The sequence below is a fragment of the Pseudorasbora parva genome, chromosome 6 (genome assembly GCF_024679245.1).
Source record: "Pseudorasbora parva isolate DD20220531a chromosome 6, ASM2467924v1, whole genome shotgun sequence".
Taxonomy (NCBI): Eukaryota; Metazoa; Chordata; class Actinopteri; order Cypriniformes; family Gobionidae; genus Pseudorasbora; species Pseudorasbora parva.
The window spans coordinates 3,393,150-3,414,496 of NC_090177.1; the positions used below are offsets into that span (position 1 = coordinate 3,393,150).

General features: G+C 41.4%; 1 protein-coding gene across 3 annotated transcripts in view; it reads right to left on the reverse strand.

The window, feature by feature from the left end:
- Positions 1-1,914: 1,914 nt before the first annotated feature.
- lmnl3 (lamin L3) overlaps positions 1,915-21,347 on the reverse strand; it is a 53,905-nt gene continuing 34,472 nt past the window's right edge. For 2 of the 3 annotated variants that reach the window (XM_067445375.1, XM_067445378.1), the window contains exons 7-11: positions 19,497-19,719; positions 16,919-17,026; positions 15,862-15,984; positions 13,635-13,736; positions 1,915-2,151 (exon numbers count right to left, since the gene is read on the reverse strand). In XM_067445375.1, coding sequence (XP_067301476.1) covers positions 2,110-2,151; positions 13,635-13,736; positions 15,862-15,984; positions 16,919-17,026; positions 19,497-19,719 — 598 coding nt within the window. In that variant the 3' untranslated portion in view covers positions 1,915-2,109. Of the gene's footprint in view, positions 2,152-12,012; positions 12,069-13,634; positions 13,737-15,861; positions 15,985-16,918; positions 17,027-19,496; positions 19,720-21,347 lie in introns of all 3 variants that reach the window. The other variant, XM_067445376.1, reaches the window with a different exon arrangement.

The window sequence follows — 21,347 nt, forward strand, 5'->3', positions numbered from 1 at the left end:
ATCACACAAAATCAGATCATTTTAAGATATCAAAAAATAAGCTTATAAGCGAATTTAGGGTGTTCTGACCAGTTGCCGGGTCACTGCCACGGTGTTTTGTGTGGTTGCCATGGTGTTGCTACAGTATATGGTTGATATTGTGTACTGGTTGGGTGATAATCTGTTGCTATGTGGTTACCAGGTCATTGACATGGTGTTTTATGTGGTTGTCAGGGTGTTGCTACAGTATTTGGTTGTTATGGTGTACTGGTTGGGTGATAAGCTGTTGCTATGTGGTTACCGGGTCATTGACATGTTGTTTTGGGTGGTTGCCAGAGTGTTGCTACAGTAAATGGTTGATATTGTGTTATGGTTGGGTGATAAGCTGTTGCTATGTGTTTTTTAGGGTGTTCTGACCAGTTGCCGGGTCATTGACATGGTGTTTTGGGTGGTTGCCAGAGTGTTGCTACAGTATATGGTTGATATTGTGTTATGGTTGGGTGATAAGCTGTTGCTATGTGTTTTTTAAGGTGTTCTGACCAGTTGCCGGGTCATTGCCACAGTGTTTAGTGTGGTTGCCATGGTGTTGCTACAGTATATGGTTGATATTGAGTTATGGTTGGGTGATAAGCTGTTGCTGTGTTTTTTAGGGTGTTCTGACCAGTTGCCGGGTCATTGACATGGTGTTTTGGGTGGTTGCCAGAGTGTTTCTGCAGTATATGGTTGTTATTGTGTTCTGGTTGGGTGATGAGCTGTTGCAATGTGGCTTTAAGGGTGTTCTGACCCGTTGCTGGGTCATTGCTATTGTGTTTTGTGTTGTTGTCAGGGTGTTGCTATAGTATATGATTGTTATGGAGTTGTTTTTGACAAGCTGTTGCTATGTGGTATTTAGGGTGTTCTAACCAGTTACTGGATCATTGCCATAGCGCTTTGTGTGGTTGTCAGGGTGTTGCTATGGTTTTCTGAGTTGTTGTCAGGGTGTTATGTAGTTCCTATGGTGCTGTAGTTGGTTGCCTGCTATGCGTTTTTTGGGGTGTTCTGACCAGATGCCGTGTCATTGACATGGCGTTTTGTGTGGTTGTCAGGGTGTTGCTACAGTACATGGTTGTTATGGTGTACTGGTTGGGTGATAAGCTGTTGCTATGTGGTTACCGGGTCATTGACATGGTGTTTTGGGTGGTTGCCAGTGTTGAAACAGTATATGGTTGTTATGGTGTACTGGTTGGGTGAATGATTGTTATGGTATACTGGTTGGGTGATAAGCTGTTGCTATGTGGTTTTAAGGGTGTTCTGACCAGTTGCCGGGACATTGACAAGGTGTTTTGTTTGGTTGTCAGGGTGTTGCTACAGTATATATGGTTATAATGTTCTTTTTTTTTTTGATAAGCTGTTGCTATGTGGTTTTTAGGGTGTTCTTCCCGGTTGCTGGGTCATTGAAATAGAATTTTGTGTGGTTGTCAGGGTGTTGCTACAGTATATGATTGTTATGGAGCTTTTGGAGCTTTTCTGACAAAGCTGTTGCTATGCTGTTTTTAGGGTGTTCTGATCAGTTACCGGGTCATTACTATAGTGCTTTGTGTGGTTGACAGGGTGTTGCTATGGTATTCTGGAGTTGTTGTCAGGGTATTATGTAGTTCCTATGGTGTTGTAAGTTGGCTGTCTGCTATGTGGTTTTTAGGGTGTTCTGATCAGTTACCGGGTCATTACCATAGTGCTTTGTGTGGTTGTCAGGGTGTTGCTATGGTATTCAGAGTTGTTGTCAGGGTATAATGTAGTTCCTATGGTGTTGTAAGTTGGTTGTATGCTATATGGTTTTTTAGGGTGTTCTTGGGCAATTGCCAGGTCATTGACATGGTTTTTTTGGTGGTTGCCAGGGTTTTGCTATGGTGTGGGTGTTAGGGTACTTTAAGACATCAAAAAAATAAGCTTTAAACATGAATTTGCAAAAAGCTTTTATTTTTAATTTATTATGACCTAACAATTATTCAAACTTTATTATTTGAACAAACAACAACAAAATTATTTATGTAAAAATAAAATAAACCAGTTAAGGCCCTTAAACATTTATCAAATATGACGAGCGCAAACAGAGACGGAGCGTCTTCAGATGCGTCACACACTCGATGAGAATCACATGACGGCACAGCTGGCGTCCTGATTGTGTCTCGGACCCTGAAAGAGACACAGATTGATCACCAGAATGTCTTTATAAACTCTTCAGATTGACCCTATAAAGCTAGTGCGTCATAATTAAAGGGTTAGTTCACCCAAAAATGAAATGTCTGTCATTAACTCTTCCCCCTAATGTCGTTCCACACCCGTAAGACCTCCGTTCATCTTCACACACAGTTTAAGATATTTTATATTTAGTCCGAGAGCGTATGCAAGTGTATGCATACGGTTAGAGGTGAAGCATTGATTGACTGATAGACAACTACTGTGTAAGTGTTTGTAACTTTTCTCATTTTTGATTGTTTGTTCATTTGTTGTTGGATAAGTGTGTCTGTGTGGTGCAGTGGTGTGTATTAGTAGTTTTGGTGTATTGTGGTGGTGTGTGTGGGAGTTAGCATTTGTTGAGTTAGCATTTGTTTGGTCTTTGCCACGTTGGGAGTCAGTTTGTTGGGGGCGTTCCCAGCTGCTTTCAATAACGATACTCAAGTGAGTATAAATAGCGTGATAGTCCGCGGCAGCGGAAGCGGCAGTGTGAAGCCCTCCTTGTGTGAAGACCGACGAGTGTAAAGACTTCAACTCTTCCCTGTGCAAGACCGACGAGTGTAAAGACTTCAACTCTTCCCTGTGCAAGACCGACGAGTGTAAAGACTTCAACTCTTCCCTGTGCAACTCCTCTCGAGCAAGGACCCCGGCAAGGCACTTGAGTATCATCTTCCTTTCATTATTTGTGTTCGGCTCTTTTCTAATTCCGATCTGGCCTTTTCTCTAATCTGTATTCACCATGTGCTTCCAAATCTCAACTATAACTACTAGCACTCGTAATTCACGCGCTGTACGCATGAGACGCCGCAATCCTAATAATTTGCGCTATATCCTAACATCCTCTGCTACTTTACTCTCTATTCCAATTGGTCTCTGGAATTGCCAGTCTGCTGTAAACAAAGCAGACTTCATTTCATCTATTGGGACTCATTCTCAGCTCAGCCTCATGGCCCTAACTGAGACCTGGATCAAACCAGAGGACACTGCCACTCCTGCAGCCCTCTCAAGCAATTTAACTTTTTCACACACTCCTCGGCCTATTGGGAGGGGTGGGGGTACTGGTTTGCTTATCTCAAATGATTGGAAATTTGATCCATTACCATCTCTACCGGCCAGTTCATTTGAATCGCACTCAATCACTATTACTCACCCTGTTAAAATCCATGTGGTAGTGGTCTATCGTCCTCCAGGTCACCTCGGTAACTTTGTGGAGGAGTTGGATGTGTTACTTTCTAGCTTCCCTGAGGATGGCACTCCACTGATTCTGCTTGGTGACTTCAACATCCATCTTGATAAACACCTAGCTGCAGACTTCAGCACTCTACTGACTTCATTTGACCTTAAGTTAGTATCTACTACGGCTACTCACAGATCAGGTAACCAATTAGACCTTGTATACACACGCAACTGCTCCACGGACAACACTTTAGTTACTCCATTACACACCTCAGACCACTTTCTCATCACTCTTAACCTCATACTGACTCCTGATACAACACGCACTCCAACACAGATCACCTTTCGGCGTAATCTACGCTCCCTCTCTCCCTCTCGCCTATCCACTATGGTATCATCTTCACTCCCTCCACCTGCTCAGTTCTCAGCACTGGACACTAACAGTGCTACCAACACTCTTTGCTCCACTCTAACATCCTCCTTAGACAGTTTTTGCCCCCTTTCATCCAGACCAGCCCGCCCCACCCCATCTGCCCCCTGGCTGTCTGAAGTTCTCCGTGAACATCGCTCTGGACTCAGGGCGGCAGAGAGGAAATGGCGGAAATCTAAAAACTATACTGACCTTACCTTGTATCAGTCACTTCTCTCTTCTTTCTCTACAAGTGTCTCCACTGCTAAAACAACATACTACCACAACAAAATCAACAATTGCTCTGACTCTCGCAAACTCTTTAAAACATTCTCCTCTCTCCTTTGTCCACCTCCTCCTCCTCCTTCATCAACTCTTACAGCTGATGACTTTGCATCATTTTTCACCAACAAAACAGCTCTCATTAGCAAACAGTTCTCCTCATCACAAACTGACACGCACATCTCAACAACTAACACGAACACGCTTCCATCCTTCTCTCCACTCTCCGAGGCAGATATTTCTAAACTCATCCTTTCCAATCACCCTACTACCTGTCCACTTGATCCTATTCCCACTCACCTCCTTCAGGCCATTTCTTCTTCAATCACTCCTGCACTCACTCACATTGTCAACACTTCTCTTCATACGGGAACCTTTCCCACAGCATTTAAGCAGGCTCGGGTAACCCCACTGCTTAAGAAACCCTCTCTGAATCCAGCACTTTTAGAAAACTACCGACCGGTATCCCTTCTGCCTTTCATTGCAAAGACCCTTGAGCGAGTTGTGTTCAATCAACTCTCTATGTTTCTTGAAAGGGACAACCTCCTAGACAACAACCAATCCGGCTTCAAAAGCGGCCATTCGACTGAGACGGCCTTGCTCTCGGTAACTGAGGCACTGAGACTGGCAAAAGCAGCTTCCAAATCCTCAGTGCTCATTCTGCTGGATCTGTCTGCTGCTTTTGACACAGTTAACCACCAGATCCTCCTGTCAACACTTAAGACGATGGGTATCTCAGGAACTGCCCTCCAGTGGTTCAGGTCTTACCTCTCTGGTAGGTCCTACAGGGTGTCATGGAGAGGTGAAGTGTCTAAGTCACATCATCTAGCTACTGGGGTTCCCCAGGGCTCAGTCCTTGGACCACTTCTCTTCTCCATCTACATGTCATCATTAGGTTCTGTCATTCAGAAACACGGCTTCTCCTATCACTGCTATGCGGATGACACTCAACTCTACTTCTCATTTCAACCAGATGATCCTACAGTCAGTGTTCGTATCGCTGCCTGTCTGACAGACATTTCTGACTGGATGAAAGAGCATCATCTTAAACTCAATCTTGCAAAGACAGAATTACTTGTTTTCTCAACCAACCCAGCACTTCATCAAAATTTCTCCATTCAGCTTGGTTCATCGACCATAACTCCATCAAGGACAGCCAGGAACCTTGGAGTTGTGATTGATGACCAGTTAAACTTCACTGACCACATTACTGCAACAGCCCGGTCCTGCAGATTTGCTTTATACAACATTAGAAAGATTAGACCCTTCCTATCAGAACAGGCTGCACAACTCCTGGTTCAAGCTCTTGTTCTCTCCAGACTGGATTATTGTAATGCTCTTCTGGCTGGGCTTCCAGCATGCACTATCAAACCCTTGCAGCTGATCCAGAATGCAGCGGCGAGAGTGGTCTTTAATGAGCCGAAGAGAACGCATGTTACGCCTCTCTTCATCAAACTGCACTGGTTGCCAATGGCTGCTCGCATCAAATTCAAGGCTCTAGTTCTCGCCTACAAAACAACCACTGGTTCTGCACCATTATACCTAAACTCAATTGTTCAGACTTACACACCCTCCAGAAGCTTGCGTTCTGCGAATGAGCGGCGCCTCGTGGTTCCATCCCAAAGAGGCATGAAATCGCTCTCACGGACATTTTCCTGGACCGTTCCCACCTGGTGGAATGACCTGCCGATCTCAATTCGTGCTGCCGAGTCTGTAGCCATTTTTAAAAAACATCTTAAGACACATCTTTTCCAATTGCACTTGACCAATACAGAATAGCACTTACTGATCATATCTACGTCTCTCATCCGGATTTGTGCCTTCAGGCGGGTATGTTACATAGTTATCATAGCTACCAAAACCCAGTGTTCTGTATTTTGCGTACGTGAGTTTTTGCTGTCGATGGCTATTGCTGCGCGTTTAGCTAGAATGCCATACAAAACCAACCCATTGGGCCACTGAATCCGCATTAACGACAACAGTTGGGGCATCAGCCTTAGTCCTAATGGGTTGTTATCTTAGCTATCCAAATCCAGTGTTCTGTATTTTCCGTACGTGAGTATTTGTTGTAGCTGGCTATAAAAAAAAAAAAAAAAAAAAAAAAAAAAAAAAAAAAAAAACAGTTGTGTACTCTGCTAATTAATTGAGATTTCTTACAGCTCTTACAGGTTGTTGGCTTTGTTTGTTACGTTGCTTCTATTGCTCTACCCTTTTTTTGTAAGTCGCTTTGGATAAAAGCGTCTGCTAAATGATTAAATGTAAATGTAAATGTAATGCACACTTTACTGTCCATGTCCAGAAAGGGAATAAAAACATCATCACAGTAGTCCATATGAGACATCAGTGGGTTAATTAGAGTCTCTTGAAGCATCAGAAATACATTTGGGTCCAAAAATAACAAAAACTACGACTTTATTCAGCATTGTCTTCTCTACCGGGTTTGTGTTCAATCCTTAAATAAAGATTTGAATGGTTTAGTGTTGTCAAAAGTACCGACCGCGATACCAAATTGGTACTGAGATGTTAAAAATGTGACGCTTTGAGCGCTGTTGAGCTGTAATCGTAAACACCTCTGACTGGCCATTGTGCTCACACACTCATCGGATGTGCCTGTGATTGGCTACAATGATCAACGCATGGCAGCGGTTTGAAACAACACGGAAGTGTTTGAAAAGTGTTTTGAAAGCGGGAGCGGGAGGGTTTGAAAGCACAAGCAGGCGTGACCAGCGGACTGGTAGGCTGATAGACACCTACATTCAAACGCTCTGTGTGTATCTGTGCAAGAGCTCCGTGAAAAGCGTCATTGATGTATTTTTACAACATGAAATTGTGAAGCGCTGATCAAAGTAGGCAATCATAGACCTATTTGATGAGCGCATGAGCACAATGGCCAGTCAGAGGTGTTTACGATTCCGCTCAACAGCGCTCAAAGCGTCATTTTTTACATTTCAGTACCGATTTGGTATCGCGGTCAGTACTTTTGACAACACTAAACCATTCAAATCTTTATTTAAGGATTGAAAACAAACGCGGAAGAGAAGCCAATGCTGAATAATGTCGTAGTTTTTGTTATTTTTGGACCCAAATGTATTTTGGATGCTTCAAGAGACTCTAATTAACCCACTGATGTCTCATATGGACTACTGTGATGATGTTTTTATTCCCTTTCTGGACATGGACAGTATAGTGTGCATACACTTGCATACGCTCTCAGACTAAATATAAAATATCTTAAACTGTGTGTGAAGATGAACGGAGGTCTTACGGGTGTGGAGCGACATTAGGGAGAGGAGTTAATGACAGACATTTCATTTTTGGGTGAACTGACCCTTTAACATGCAAAGGCGTCTAAATGATCAACATAATCAATAAAACCTGTTTACACTGTACTAGTGTAAATTTGCATCTCCGTCAGTCTGAGGCGTATTAATTTTGTTATTAAAAAGCAAACAAGCGAGCCCAGCCCAATACATTACTTTCCATAAAAAGTAACTAAGTAAAGCAATGTTACTTTAAGGAGTCAGGGCTCGACATTAAGTCGGTCATTCACTTGTCCAAGTAAAAAATTAGCTTGTCCTTAAAAAAGTTTGATTTTTTTTGTGTGCGTTGTAAATATGATTTATTCTAAAGCATATTCTCACCCGTGCTCAATCAGCTGTGGCATATTTTAAATCTGCATATTTGTGATATTTTTACCTTTTATAAAGGCCATTTTTACCCTAATTTTATTAAATATAGGCTATGCTTCAGGTTTCATATTATATTCTTAAATTTGATCTATACATTAAATTAAAATATGACACTATAGGGCTGTTACCAATCAAATTAAATGTGTCAGTCACTGAAAAATTTCAACTATATTAAATAATTTGATGAGATTTGTATTTTTGAATAAACAAGAATTGTTGGAAAGTATGTTTAAACATGAAACTAAACCACCAGTAGGTGGCAGCAGGTGAGTCTTAATGAGTGAGTCATTGAATCGATTCATTCAAACGATTCATTTAAACACAATCATTGAGTCACACACACAAACACACACTGAGATGCGTTGCGGTTCTGCTGTGTGTGACCCATTTTCGCTGCTGAAACAGACCAAAAACAGTCAGTATTGCATCTAAAATGTAAGTGACTTGATGTTAATGAATTGTTTATGGATCTGTCGTATATGAAATCAGTGTCATCTTCAGTCGTGATGGTATTCAGGAAAACACTCTTGGTTGTGTGATGCTGTTTAACTGTATCATATGTTATATATATAATAACTGCACATTGTGAGTGTTTAGCTCAGTTTCTCAGTGTGAGCGGCGCTCATGTTGTGATTTCTCCTCCAGAGGCTGCGCGAGCTCAACAGCGCCACCTTCAGTTCATTATATATTACACTATTATCCACTATCCATCGCCACTTACACTAAACTAATGATCATTCTGGCATTTTGGTGATTCGCTAGATATTTTTTTGTCACTGGCGTTTTAATCCTCTTGTCCTGAGCGACCATTAATGTCGAGCCCTGGTAGTAATGCATTACTTTAACAGTAAGCTTCCCCAACACTGGTTGTAGACTGAAAACAGATGTTCAGCTCATTTGTCCTGTAACCATGTAGACACAAATTCCTGTGATAAAGGTACCAAACGGAAACAAGGAGTCGAAACGGCTCTCAGGAAAGCGAGCAATACGGAACTAAAAATATGCATTTCATTATTACAGTCGTAAGCATAACTGTTTCACAGCTCAGTAAGTTCAAAATGTGTTAAGATGATGAACATGATGGCGACGATGATGTATTAGTGAACATCCAAAGCCGCAGTTAAAGGGTTAGTTCACCCAAAAATGAAATGTCTGTCATTAACTCCTCTCCCTAATGTCGCTCCACACCCGTAAGACCTCCGTTCATCTTCACACACAGTTTAAGATATTTTATATTTAGTCCGAGAGCGTATGCAAGTGTATGCACACTATACTGTCCATGTCCAGAAAGGGAATAAAAACATCATCACAGTAGTCCATATGAGACATCAGTGGGTTAATTAGAGTCTCTTGAAGCATCCGAAATACATTTGGGTCCAAAAATAACAAAAACTACGACTTTACGGCCGTTTCACACCGCAAGCGTGAGCAGCGCGTATTTTTTCCGGCACCCATGTTAATCAGTGAGTGCATTCACACCGGGAGCAGGAGCGTCGCGTGAGCAGCAGTGAAGCGGGGGTTCGGCTGCGAGCCTATTTTTGCTGCGCTGCTGACGCTCCTGACGCTCAATTAAAGTGAAAGCACACTTTTAAAGGACAAAATAAATGTGATTTCACACAAAAAGTGCCTAAAATGCACACAGGAAGCACGTGTAGTGTATTTGAACAATAACTGGAGTATGTCAGAAGAAAACGAAGAATAAAAAATATCTGTGGAAGATTTTAGCAATTTAAACTCGTTTTGATTATTCAGTTTGGGTGAAAGTATGGTTATGATTATAAAAAATAAAGTAAACTAGCCAGAAAATAAAAAAACTTTCGTTTAGTTTAGTATTTAATACTCAGACAGGTAAAGGCTCTCGGTCTGCAGCTGCAGTCACGGTGTAAAGTGAAAGCACACTTTTGATGGACAAAATAAATATAATATCACAAAAGCGCTCAAAATGCACACAAGAAGCACATGTGGTGTGTTTTAACAATAACTGGAGAATAAAAATCATCTGTAGAAGATTTACCCATTTAAACTTGTTTTAATTATTCAGTTTGGGTGAAAGTATTATAAAAAGTAAAGTAAACTAGCCAGAAAATATAATAATTTATTTTAGTTTAGTATTTAATACTCAGACAGGTATAGGCTCTATCATTGTGGGAGCCGCTGCTGTGACGCTGCACCAACGCTTCCAGTGTGAATACTCTCGCGCGTCTGCAGCTGCAGTCACGGTGTAGTTACGCTGAAGTGCTGCTCACGCTTGGTGTGAAACAGGCGTTAGTCAGCATTGGCTTCTCTTCCGCGTTTGTTTTCAATCCTCAAATAAAGATTCAAACGGTTATGAGTCAGTGAATCGGTCAATGATTCGGATCCCCAATGTCTTGTGATTTCAGCAGTTTGACACACGATCCGAATCATTGATCGATTCGCTGATTCATAACCGTTTGAATCTTTATTTGAGGATTGAACACAAACTCGGAAGAGAAGCCAATGCTGAATAAAGTCGTAGTTTGTGTTATTTTTGGACCCAAATGTATTTCTGATGCTTCAAGAGACTCTAATTAACCCACTGATGTCTCATATGGACTACTGTGATGATGTTTTTATTCCCTTTCTGGACATGGACAGTATAGTGTGCATACACTTGCATACGCTCTCGGACTAAATATAAAATATCTTAAACTGTGTGTGAAGATGAACGGAGGTCTTACGGGTGTGGAGCGACATTAGGGGGAGGAGTTAATGACAGACATTTCATTTTTGGGTGAACTAACCCTTTAACTGCGGCTTTGGATGTTCACTAATACATCATCGTCGCCATCATGTTCATCATCTTAACACATTTTGAACTTACTGAGCTGTGAAACAGTTATGCTTACGACTGTAATAATGAAATGCATATTTTTAGTTCCGTATTGCTCGCTTTCCTGAGAGCCGTTTCGACTCCTTGTTTCCGTTTGGTACCTTTATCACAGGAATTTGTGTCTACATGGTTACAGGACAAATGAGCTGAACATCTGTTTTCAGTCTACAACCAGTGTTGGGGAAGCTTACTGTTAAAGTAATGCATTACTACCAGGGCTCGACATTAATGGTCGCTCAGGACAAGAGGATTAAAACGCCAGTGACAAAAAAATATCTAGCGAATCACCAAAATGCCAGAATGATCATTAGTTTAGTGTAAGTGGCGATGGATAGTGGATAATAGTGTAATATATAATGAACTGAAGGTGGCGCTGTTGAGCTCGCGCAGCCTCTGGAGGAGAAATCACAACATGAGCGCCGCTCACACTGAGAAACTGAGCTAAACATTCACAATGTGCAGTTATTATATTTATAACATATGATACAGTTAAACAGCATCACACAACCAAGAGTGTTTTCCTGAATACCATCACGACTGAAGATGACACTGATTTCATATACGACAGATCCATAAACAATTCATTAACATCAAGTCACTTACATTTAAGATGCAATACTGACTGTTTTTGGTCTGTTTCAGCAGCGAAAATGGGTCACACACAGCAGAACCGCAACGCATCTCAGTGTGTGTTTGTGTGTGTGACTCAATGATTGTGTTTAAATGAATCGTTTGAATGAATCGATTCAATGACTCACTCATTAAGACTCACCTGCTGCCACCTACTGGTGGTTTAGTTTCATGTTTAAACATACTTTCCAACAATTCTTGTTTATTCAAAAATACAAATCTCATCAAATTATTTAATATAGTTGAAATTTTTCAGTGACTGACACATTTAATTTGATTGGTAACAGCCCTATAGTGTCATATTTTAATTTAATGTATAGATCAAATTTAAGAATATAATATGAAACCTGAAGCATAGCCTATATTTAATAAAATTAGGGTAAAAATGGCCTTTATAAAAGGTAAAAATATCACAAATATGCAGATTTAAAATATGCCACAGCTGATTGAGCACGGGTGAGAATATGCTTTAGAATAAATCATATTTACAACGCACACAAAAAAAATCAAACTTTTTTAAGGACAAGCTAATTTTTTACTTGGACAAGTGAATGACCGACTTAATGTCGAGCCCTGACTCCTTAAAGTAACATTGCTTTACTTAGTTACTTTTTATGGAAAGTAATGTATTGGGCTGGGCTCGCTTGTTTGCTTTTTAATAACAAAATTAATACGCCTCAGACTGACGGAGATGCAAATTTACACTAGTACAGCACTAACCCTTTAAATCACTAAAGCTAAGCACAAACAGCGATAAAGACGGATGACTGGATCCATCTCACCTAGAGACGCTTCTGGATCAGGAGAGGGAACAACATTTCTTTTTTCTTCTTTTAGGCTTTTACAAAACAAAGGCAAAGAAACAATAACAAAAAGGGTTTTTAGGGTGTTTTGAGCCGTTGCTGGGCCGTTGCTATGGTGTTGTGGGTGGTACCCATGGTGTTGCTATGGTGTTGTGGGTGGTACCCATGGTGTTGCTATGGTGTTCTGGGTGGTACCCATGGTGTTGCTATGGTATTTTGGGTGGGTTGTTTCTAAGGCTTTTTGGTTGCTATTGTGATCGGATTGGTTGCCAGGGCATTGCTATTGTGTTCTAAGTGGGTGTTAGTTATGGTGATCTGGGTGGTTGCCAAGGTGTTGCTATGTGGCATTCTGCATGGTTGCTGGGTTGTTTCTAAGGTGTTTTGGTTGCTATTGTTATCGAATTGGTTGCCAGGGCATTGCTATGGTGTTCTAAGTGGGTGTCAAAGTCATTGCTATGCAGGGGTGTAGCACCAAATTTTGGGCCCTGGGTACAAACCATCTTGCTGGGCCCCCGTACCATGTATGTGTATGTATAGAAAACGGACTTCCCTGCCTTGGGCCCTGGTTACTCAGTACCCTTTATCCCCCCAGTCCCACGCCCCTGTTGCTATGTGTTAGTAATGGTGATCTGGGTGGTTGCTAAGGTGTTGCTATGTGGCATTCTGCATGGTTGCTGGGTTGTTTCTATTGTGTTTTGGTTGCTATTGTGATCGGATTGGTTGCCAGTGCATTGCTATTGTGTTCTAAGTGGGTGTCAAGGTCATTGCTATGTGTTAGTTATGGTCAACTGGGTGGTTGCCAGGGTGTTGCTATGTGGCATTATGTGTGGTTGCTGGGTTGTTTCTTAGGTGTTTTAGTTGCTATTTGGATCGGATTGGTTGCCAGGGCATTGCTATTGTGTTCTAAGTGGGTGTCAAGGTAATTGCTGTGTGTTAGTTATGATGATCTGGGTGGTTGCCAGGGTGTTGCTATGTGGCATTGTGGGTGGTTGCTGGGTTGTTTCTAAGGTGTTTTGGTTGGTATTGTGATCGGATTGGTTGTCAAGGCATTGCTATTGTGTTACGAGTGGGTGTCAGGGCATTGCTGTGTGTTAGTTATGGTGATCTGGGTGGTTGCCAGGGTGTTGCTATGTGGGTTTTAGTGTGTTCTGGGCAGTCTTCTGGTCATTGCTATGGTGTTCTGGGTGGGTGTCGCAGCATTACTATGTAGTTGCTCTGGTGATCTGGGGGGTTGCTTCTATGATGTTTTGGCTACAAGGGTGTTCTGATTGGTTACCAGGGCGTTGCTATGGTGATCTAGGTGGCTGTTGGGACGTTGCTATGTGGTTTTTAGTGTTGATTTGTAGTTTCTGGGGTGTTGATTTGGCAGATGCTTTTATCTAAAATGACTTGCATTGCATTCAAAGCAAACATTTTATGAGTTCATGCATTGTCTGGGAACACTGAGCACGATGCTGGCGATGCTATCATCTACTGTTTGAGCTGCTCTTATTGAAACAAACAGAGAATAACGTAGAAAGATGTCTGATCAGACTGAAATCTATTAGATAGTGTCATGGGACTCTTTTGGTCGCTGCGTTTCAAGATCTCCACTGGTTTACCTGTCGGCGCAGGTGAACGTCACGGGTCGGGATGTTTTCACCACAGTCCTGATCCTCATCCGCTTTCCCCTGAACACACACCAGACAATACTCTGCTGTCTCCTGCACACACACACACTCAGTTATCACTCATTTTCATATGGTCATTTTAGAGAGTGAAGTACATACTGGAAACATTTACCAGTCCCTCCAGTTTTTCGTGATTCCGCGATCGCTGAATACAACGCAAAATGTCATTTTTTTTTGCTATTCTGTATAATTTGTCATTTCACCGCAAAATAATCACAAAAAATAATTTAAAATAACAAAAAATAAATTATCTAATTAAACTCTGTAATTTATTTGAAGCTGTAATACATTGTTTTCATGAGGATACAGACGTTGTGGTGCAGTATGGTCTGTGTGAAAGTTAAAGTCAATCAATCTCACCTGACGTCTCGCATAAGTGCCATGGACCGGGCGAATTGATTACTCAAGATGGATGAATGACCAAATAAAAGTATGATATGTCCGATAACACTAAAAAAATAAAACTAAAAAGAGTTAAAGGGTTAGTTCACCCAAAAATGAAATGTCATTATCTCCTGCCTTAGGGGCGGCAGTGGCTCAGTGGTTCATGTAGGTTGTCTACAAACCGAAAAGGTTGGTGGTACGATCCCCGGTTCCACCAGACCAAGTGTCGAGGTGTCCACGAGCAAGACACCTAACCCCAGCTGCTCCAGACGAGCTGGATGGCGCCTTACATGGCTGACATCGCCATCGGTGTATGAATGGGTGAATGTGAGGCAAAAATGTAAAGCGCTTTGGATGGCCTTAGGGTCTGTTAAAAGCGCTATATAAATGCAGTCCATTTACCATTCCTCCCCCTAATGTCGTTCCACACCCGTAAGACCTCCGTTCATCTTCACACACAGTTTAAGATATTTTATATTTAGTCCGAGAGGGTATGCAAGTGTATGCACACTATACTGTCCATGTCCATTCAACATCCGTCTTCTCTTCTGCGTTTGTTTTCAAACCTCAAATAAAGATTCAAACAGATCACGTGTCAAACTGCTGAAATAACGTGACATTGGCGATCCGAATCATTGATCGATTCACTGATTCATAACCGTTTGAATCTTATTGGAGGAACCCTGAAGAGAAGACAATGCTGAATGAAGTCGTAGTTTTTGTTATTTTTGGACCCAAATGTATTTCTGATGCTTCAAGAGACTCTAATTAACCCACTGATGTCTCATATGGACTACTGTGATGATGTTTTTATTCCCTTTCTGGACATGGACAGTATAGTGTGCATACACTTGCATACGCTCTCGGACTAAATATAAAATATCTTAAACTGTGTGTGAAGATGAACGGAGGTCTTACGGGTGTGGAGCGACATTAGGGGGAGGAGTTCATGACATTTCATTTTTGGGTGAACTAACCCTTTAATAAAAGCGCTGTATACCACAAAGTCAATTCGCTACTGACACACGGACTGATGTCAGACTGGCTGAGGATTCAGCGCTCACGAGTATACAGATCTGCTCTATATAGGCTTAATGCCCTTGAATAATCAAAATCAAATACACCCATGGTTATGCCTAAATGTCCGTCTTGGCGGTTATGTCTTGAGTGAATAAGTTTGGGGACGTGTGACAGTATTGGTTCCGACCGTGCATTACTGTAGTAGGTATTTAAAGTGAGAGCAACCTATTATACACTGCAAAATATGCTCTTATTGCCTAGTCATTTTGTCTTGTTTCTAGTCCAAACATCTGCAAAAGTAATTGTCTTGTTTAGGGGGGGGAAAAAGTTTTTGCTTAAAATAAGCTAAATAATCTACCAATGGGGTGAGAAAAATAATCTTAATTCAAACAGAAAAATATAAATATCAAATACTACACCATCAAACCACAACAACTGGAAAAAAATAACAATAGCGTACTTAAACGTAAAGCACTGTTTGTATCTGTATCTTTGTGTTATATTTGTCCTCCTACCTTCAACAGCGCCACCTTCAGTTCATTATATATTACACTATTATCCACTATCCATCGCCACTTACACTAAACTAATGATCATTCTGGCATTTTGGTGATTCGCAAGTTATTTTTTGTTATTGCCGTTTTAATCCACTTGTCCAGTCGGGCAAGTAAAATTCTCTTTCACTGCCCCGTCAAAAAATCACAGACAAGTGTCGAGCTCTGTCCATGACTGTAAAGTTCCCCAATGCTCTCACCTCATTCTGTGGGTTCAGCAGGCAGACTCGGACTTCCCCGAACGGGCCCCACGTCTCATGGGTCCTCAGGACTAAATCTCCAGCCGCAAGCATCTGCTCCGGCCCGGCACCCGCGGCCCAGATCTAATCACAGGGCACACACACACACACACACACACACACACACACACACACACACACACACACACACACACACACACACACACACACACACACACACACACACACACACACACACACACACACACACACACCCTCAGCTCACATTAAAGGTCCACTGAAATCAAAATTGAAGTTTTTTAGCTTTTAGTATGACTGTGTTAGCCTTAAAGTAATGAATAAGCTGGTGTGTTCCAAAACTATGACAAAATTTGCATTTAGGAGATAAGCATTCAAAATGTACAGTCTCTCACTTCTGTTAAAACGAATCTCAAATTTTGGTGACATCATCGCAGACTTCACCTTCTTGTCAAATCTGTCCAATCAGAATGCTCTCTAGAATCTAAAGGCCGCCCCCTACACTGCCGAAGCTGCGGCTGAAATCGGTCAGTTGTTAACACACATTTACTGATTTCTACATGGTGAAAGGCACACAGCACACTATATATGTGTTAGGAAACGATTCAGTGTAAATGCTTTCATTTGAAGCGAATAAAGTCTGTTTTCACGTTAGTTTCACACACCGCAGCAGCACACACACCCCAATGGCTCTGGTCTAAATTTAGACTACAGACACGAGAGCGCAGCGCGGATCATATGCGCGAGTCGGCGCAGACAACAAAACATAATCGACCCGTTTGAATTCTGCACAGAACGCTGCATTTCAAAGCGATATGGAGGAGACTATGATACAAGGTTAGTTTACCAAACAGAGAAAGGTCCGCTCTTGCGCTCTAGTCAAACTGTACTACACGAAACACTATTGGCTGTTTCAAAAAAGGGGAGGAGCTGCTAACAGCTGGAGCCGTTTCAGGGGAAATCACGTCAACACATTGAATAATGCGGCGCGTTTCAAGGCACTTCAGTGGACCTTTAACCGTGTTTCCACCGCATTTACCGTCAGCGTCTGGCCAGCGCTCAGCACACACGGCGAGGGGATCTGGAAGACGATGTCCGGCGCATTCGCTTCACTCTTTCTCAGCAGCCAGCCGCCCAGAGCCTGATCCTGAAATCACAGCCACACACACACACACTGAACAACAGAGATGGACAGTAACTAAGTACATTTACTCGAGTACTGTACTTAAGTTCACTTTTTGAGTATCTGTACTTTACTTTTTTCTGTAAACTCATGACTTTATTACATTTGAAAGACAAATATCTAACTTTTTACTCCACTACATTTCTATCAAGGTCCTCGAAGTCGAAAGTCGTTTCTGTAGCAGCTTTGAAAGTCAGTGGATGATTTTTTTCTTCTTTAAAACCCTTGTGTGGTGTTCATATTTTTGTTACACAGCCAGTGTTCGTGGGTCTGGTGGACCCGCTGCATTTTTGGGTTTTTAATTCAACAAAATCAAAAATGTTATGTTAAAATACTCAACAGATGTTTACTTCATCCCAATTACAAGCAATATAAACAGCATATATGGTTAATATTTTCTCTTTACCTTTGTTAGATCACATTTAAGAATTGCAACCTCATGTGGGAACGGCAGGGGTAGAAACAAAACTCACTCTTGTAGCTACTCTCTCACACTTACACACAATCTCTCTCTCACACACACACACAAACACACACACACAACCATAACACACACACACATGCACGCAACCACACATTCATATAGGCACACTTGGATATGTGGTGTATGGTTACTCTCTATAGGCATACCGGTTTTTCTAATGCTCAAACTGTATAATCTATCCCCCTACACTAACCCTACCCCTAAACCTGCCCATCACAGAAAACTTTTGGCATTTTTTGAATTTCAAAAAACACCATTTAGTATGTTTTAGTATGAGGACACAGAAATCGTCCTAAACCATGTTTAGGTTGTAATACCCATGCCATTATACACATTTGTGTCCTCATAAACCATATACATGAACACACACACACTAACAGCAGCCCTGACAGGAGAAGGACAGAGAAAAGGTAAACAGGACCTACAATTCCCACACTTTTATTAGCCCCGGGTCCAGTAGACCTGAACATCCTATCCTGTGTGTAATATAAATGTGTAGGGGGGGTGTACAGTGTGTGGTCATTGAAAATGTGTTCTGATATATATTCCTCACAGAAAATGAGCCAAGGCCAATGAGTCTCAGTTTGAAAAAATAATTAATCATATTTTTCTTTCGATAAAAAAGGAAAACGGGTCCAACAGACTTTTGTAACTTTTCTACAAGCATTTAAATGAGTTTAAGTTAGTCGTATGCTAGTATGTCAGATGGAGCGTCACTTAAACCTTGATGGCATAATGTGCATTTATACAATAATAATACAAATGTTTTGACATAAAGGAAAATTACTTTCATACTTAAGTCTTTTTAAATAACACATACTTCTGTACTTTTACTTAGGTAAAAATCTGTTTTTGCAACTTTCACTTGTAACGGAGTAATATTAAACCAGCAGTACTTTTACTCAAGTAATGAAGTTGTGTACTTTGTCCACCTCTGCTTAACGACCGTAAGATGAGCTTCTGCTTTACAGCCATCAGGGCACGAACACAGTCACATGGTCATCTGATGTTTGCACCAAAGTTTCTAGCATGAATACTTGTGTTTTGATTATTTTTCTAGGGTTATTTTTGTTCATTTAAACCTTAAAACATGTTTGTTACGCTCTATTTTTTCAGTTAGTTGCCAAGGCAACATTACTAATTTGTTTAGATTAGTTTACTAATCACAAATCCATACAGACATTCAAAAAACTGATTAATATTTTTTTTTTAAATAATCAAACTTTTTAAAGTTTTGGTAAATGTTATTGTGCGTTTGTAATTGTAAATGTCCAATAATTTATATTAATATTTTTTTATATTTCAAAACATACTAAACCTTTAAAACAAAGCAAATTCTAAATATTACAAAAAACTAAAATGTTGTAAAAACTTTAGTCGTTTCTAGTCGTGCTTTTGTGAGTTTTTAAAATATGTCTATAGTTATTATTAATGTTTTGAAAATGAAAAACAAATAGTTTAAACACATTAATAAAAAATATTTATAGACTTTACATAAAAATGACAAATACAACAGGATTACTGAAGTATATTCAAAATCTTTAGTTGGTTTTAGTAATTTTGTTGTTTGTTTGTTTGTCTTTTTTATTAATTTTAAATATGTCTATACAAGTTTATTATTTTTCATTTTTGTACTTAGATTTAATAAAAACCACAGATGTTTTAAAAACAAATTTTAAAAAATTGCTAAAACGTTAAAATGAAAACAAAAAAGGTAAATATTAATACAAATTATAATTTTATGAATGACACTATAGACAAAAAAACTAAAAACACAAACTAAATGTTTTGCATTATTTTTATGTTTTTCATTTTCAAAACATTATTAAAAACTACATTTTAAAAAAAGACAAAATTACTTAAATAAATAGGGAAAATATAGAGCTAAACAATTAGAAACATGAATAAACTCTCTCTAATGAACTCTGATATAAGGGCTCCTGGTCGTACCGTGTCGCAGTTGTTCTTGAGCTTGATGAAGTGGCCTTGCAGGTCGATCTCGTCGATGGACACGTTTCCGCGAGAAGAGGAATGCTGGGAAAGTTTGTAGTTTGGGGAGAGTCCTGAGCTTGTGCCCTCGTGCTTGCGTTTCTTCCCCCAGCTCTTCCGCGCCGGCTGAGCATGAGTCCGAGAGACGGCCGACGGCTGGATCGGACTCGGCGACAGATTTAGTCTGGGAGGAGAAGCGTGCATCAAACAGACTGACTGACTAACCGATTTACTGACTCACCGACTGACCGACTCACTCACTAACCGACTCCCATACCGACCGACTGACTCACTCATTGACATACTTACTGACCAACCGACCCACTCACTCACTCACTGACCGACCGACCCATTCACTCACTGACCGACCGACCCATTCACTCACTGACCGACTCATACACTGACCGACTGATTCACTCACTCACTGACCGACTCACTCACATACTGACCGACTGACTCATTTACTGACCGACTGACTCACTCACTCACCGACTGACTCACTCACTCACCAACTGACTCACTCACATACTGACCGACCGACCGACTCACTCACTCACTCACCAACCGACTCACTCACTGACCGACCGACCCACTCACCGACTGACAGAACGACTGACTCACCGACCGACCCACATACTAGGCGTTTCTCAATGTCAAGGATGCTTCCTTGGAAGGACGGATCCTTCCAAGTCACTTCCTTCAGAGGCTAGGCGAGGCTCCTCTTAAGCATTCGGAGAACACGTAAATGGAACAGGCTAGCAAGTGCACGTCATTGCGTCAGTGAAAAGGTCCGTTGGCCATCAATAACGTTATTTGTATTTTTTAAATACCAATACAGTAGTATTTTGTACCGGTATTTAAACGTTAAACTTTACTTATATTTACTACAGTTATAACAAATGTTTGGTAACGTAAATAAAAACATTGTGGCAAGCAGCGAGGTAAGGGACCGTGAGAGCGGGCCGGTGGAGTGATAATGAGCGGCAGCTGATCGCCACACCGGTCTCGGCTCACGGCAGTGACGGGAGTATAATTGGAGGAGCGTGGAAGGACTAGGCCTGGACTTTGTTATGGTTTGTTTATGTTTTATTATGTGTGTGCGGGCAGTCGCCCGTGAGGGGGCTATTATAAAGTTGTTGAACGTTTGCCGATTCCCGCCTCCTTACTTCCCATCTACAAACCCCGATACAAGCATATTTGCCCCGTTCACGCTCCGAGTCCGACTCCGGGAACGTCTGATAGCAAAGCTGCGCGCATAGGATTGTGGGTGATTTGAGAACGTGACGTGCGCGAAGGCTACTCATATGCATCCTTTCCTGTATATGACATATTTTTCGAACGAAGGACTCAGTCCTTGGTTGAAATTCGAGGATCCTCGACATTGGAACAGTCCTTCGTCGGATGTCGCTGACGTAGCATCCTTAGAATTCTGGCTTCCGAGGATCCTTCCTTGACATTGAGAAACGCCTACTGACCGACTGACTCACTGACCAACTGACTCATCAACCGACTGACCGACTCACTCACTCACTGACTGACTTAACAACTCACTCACTCAAAAACCGACACACTCACTGACCGACCCACTCACTGACTGAACGACTCACTCACATACTGACCGACTCACTCACAAACTGACTGACCGACTCACTCACTCACTGACCGACCGACCGACTCAACCACTGACCCACCGACCCACCGACTCACTCACTGACCCACTCACTTACCCACCGACTCACCCACTCACTGACCGACCGACTCAATCACTCACTGACGACTCACTCACCGACTGACTGACCGACTCACCCACTC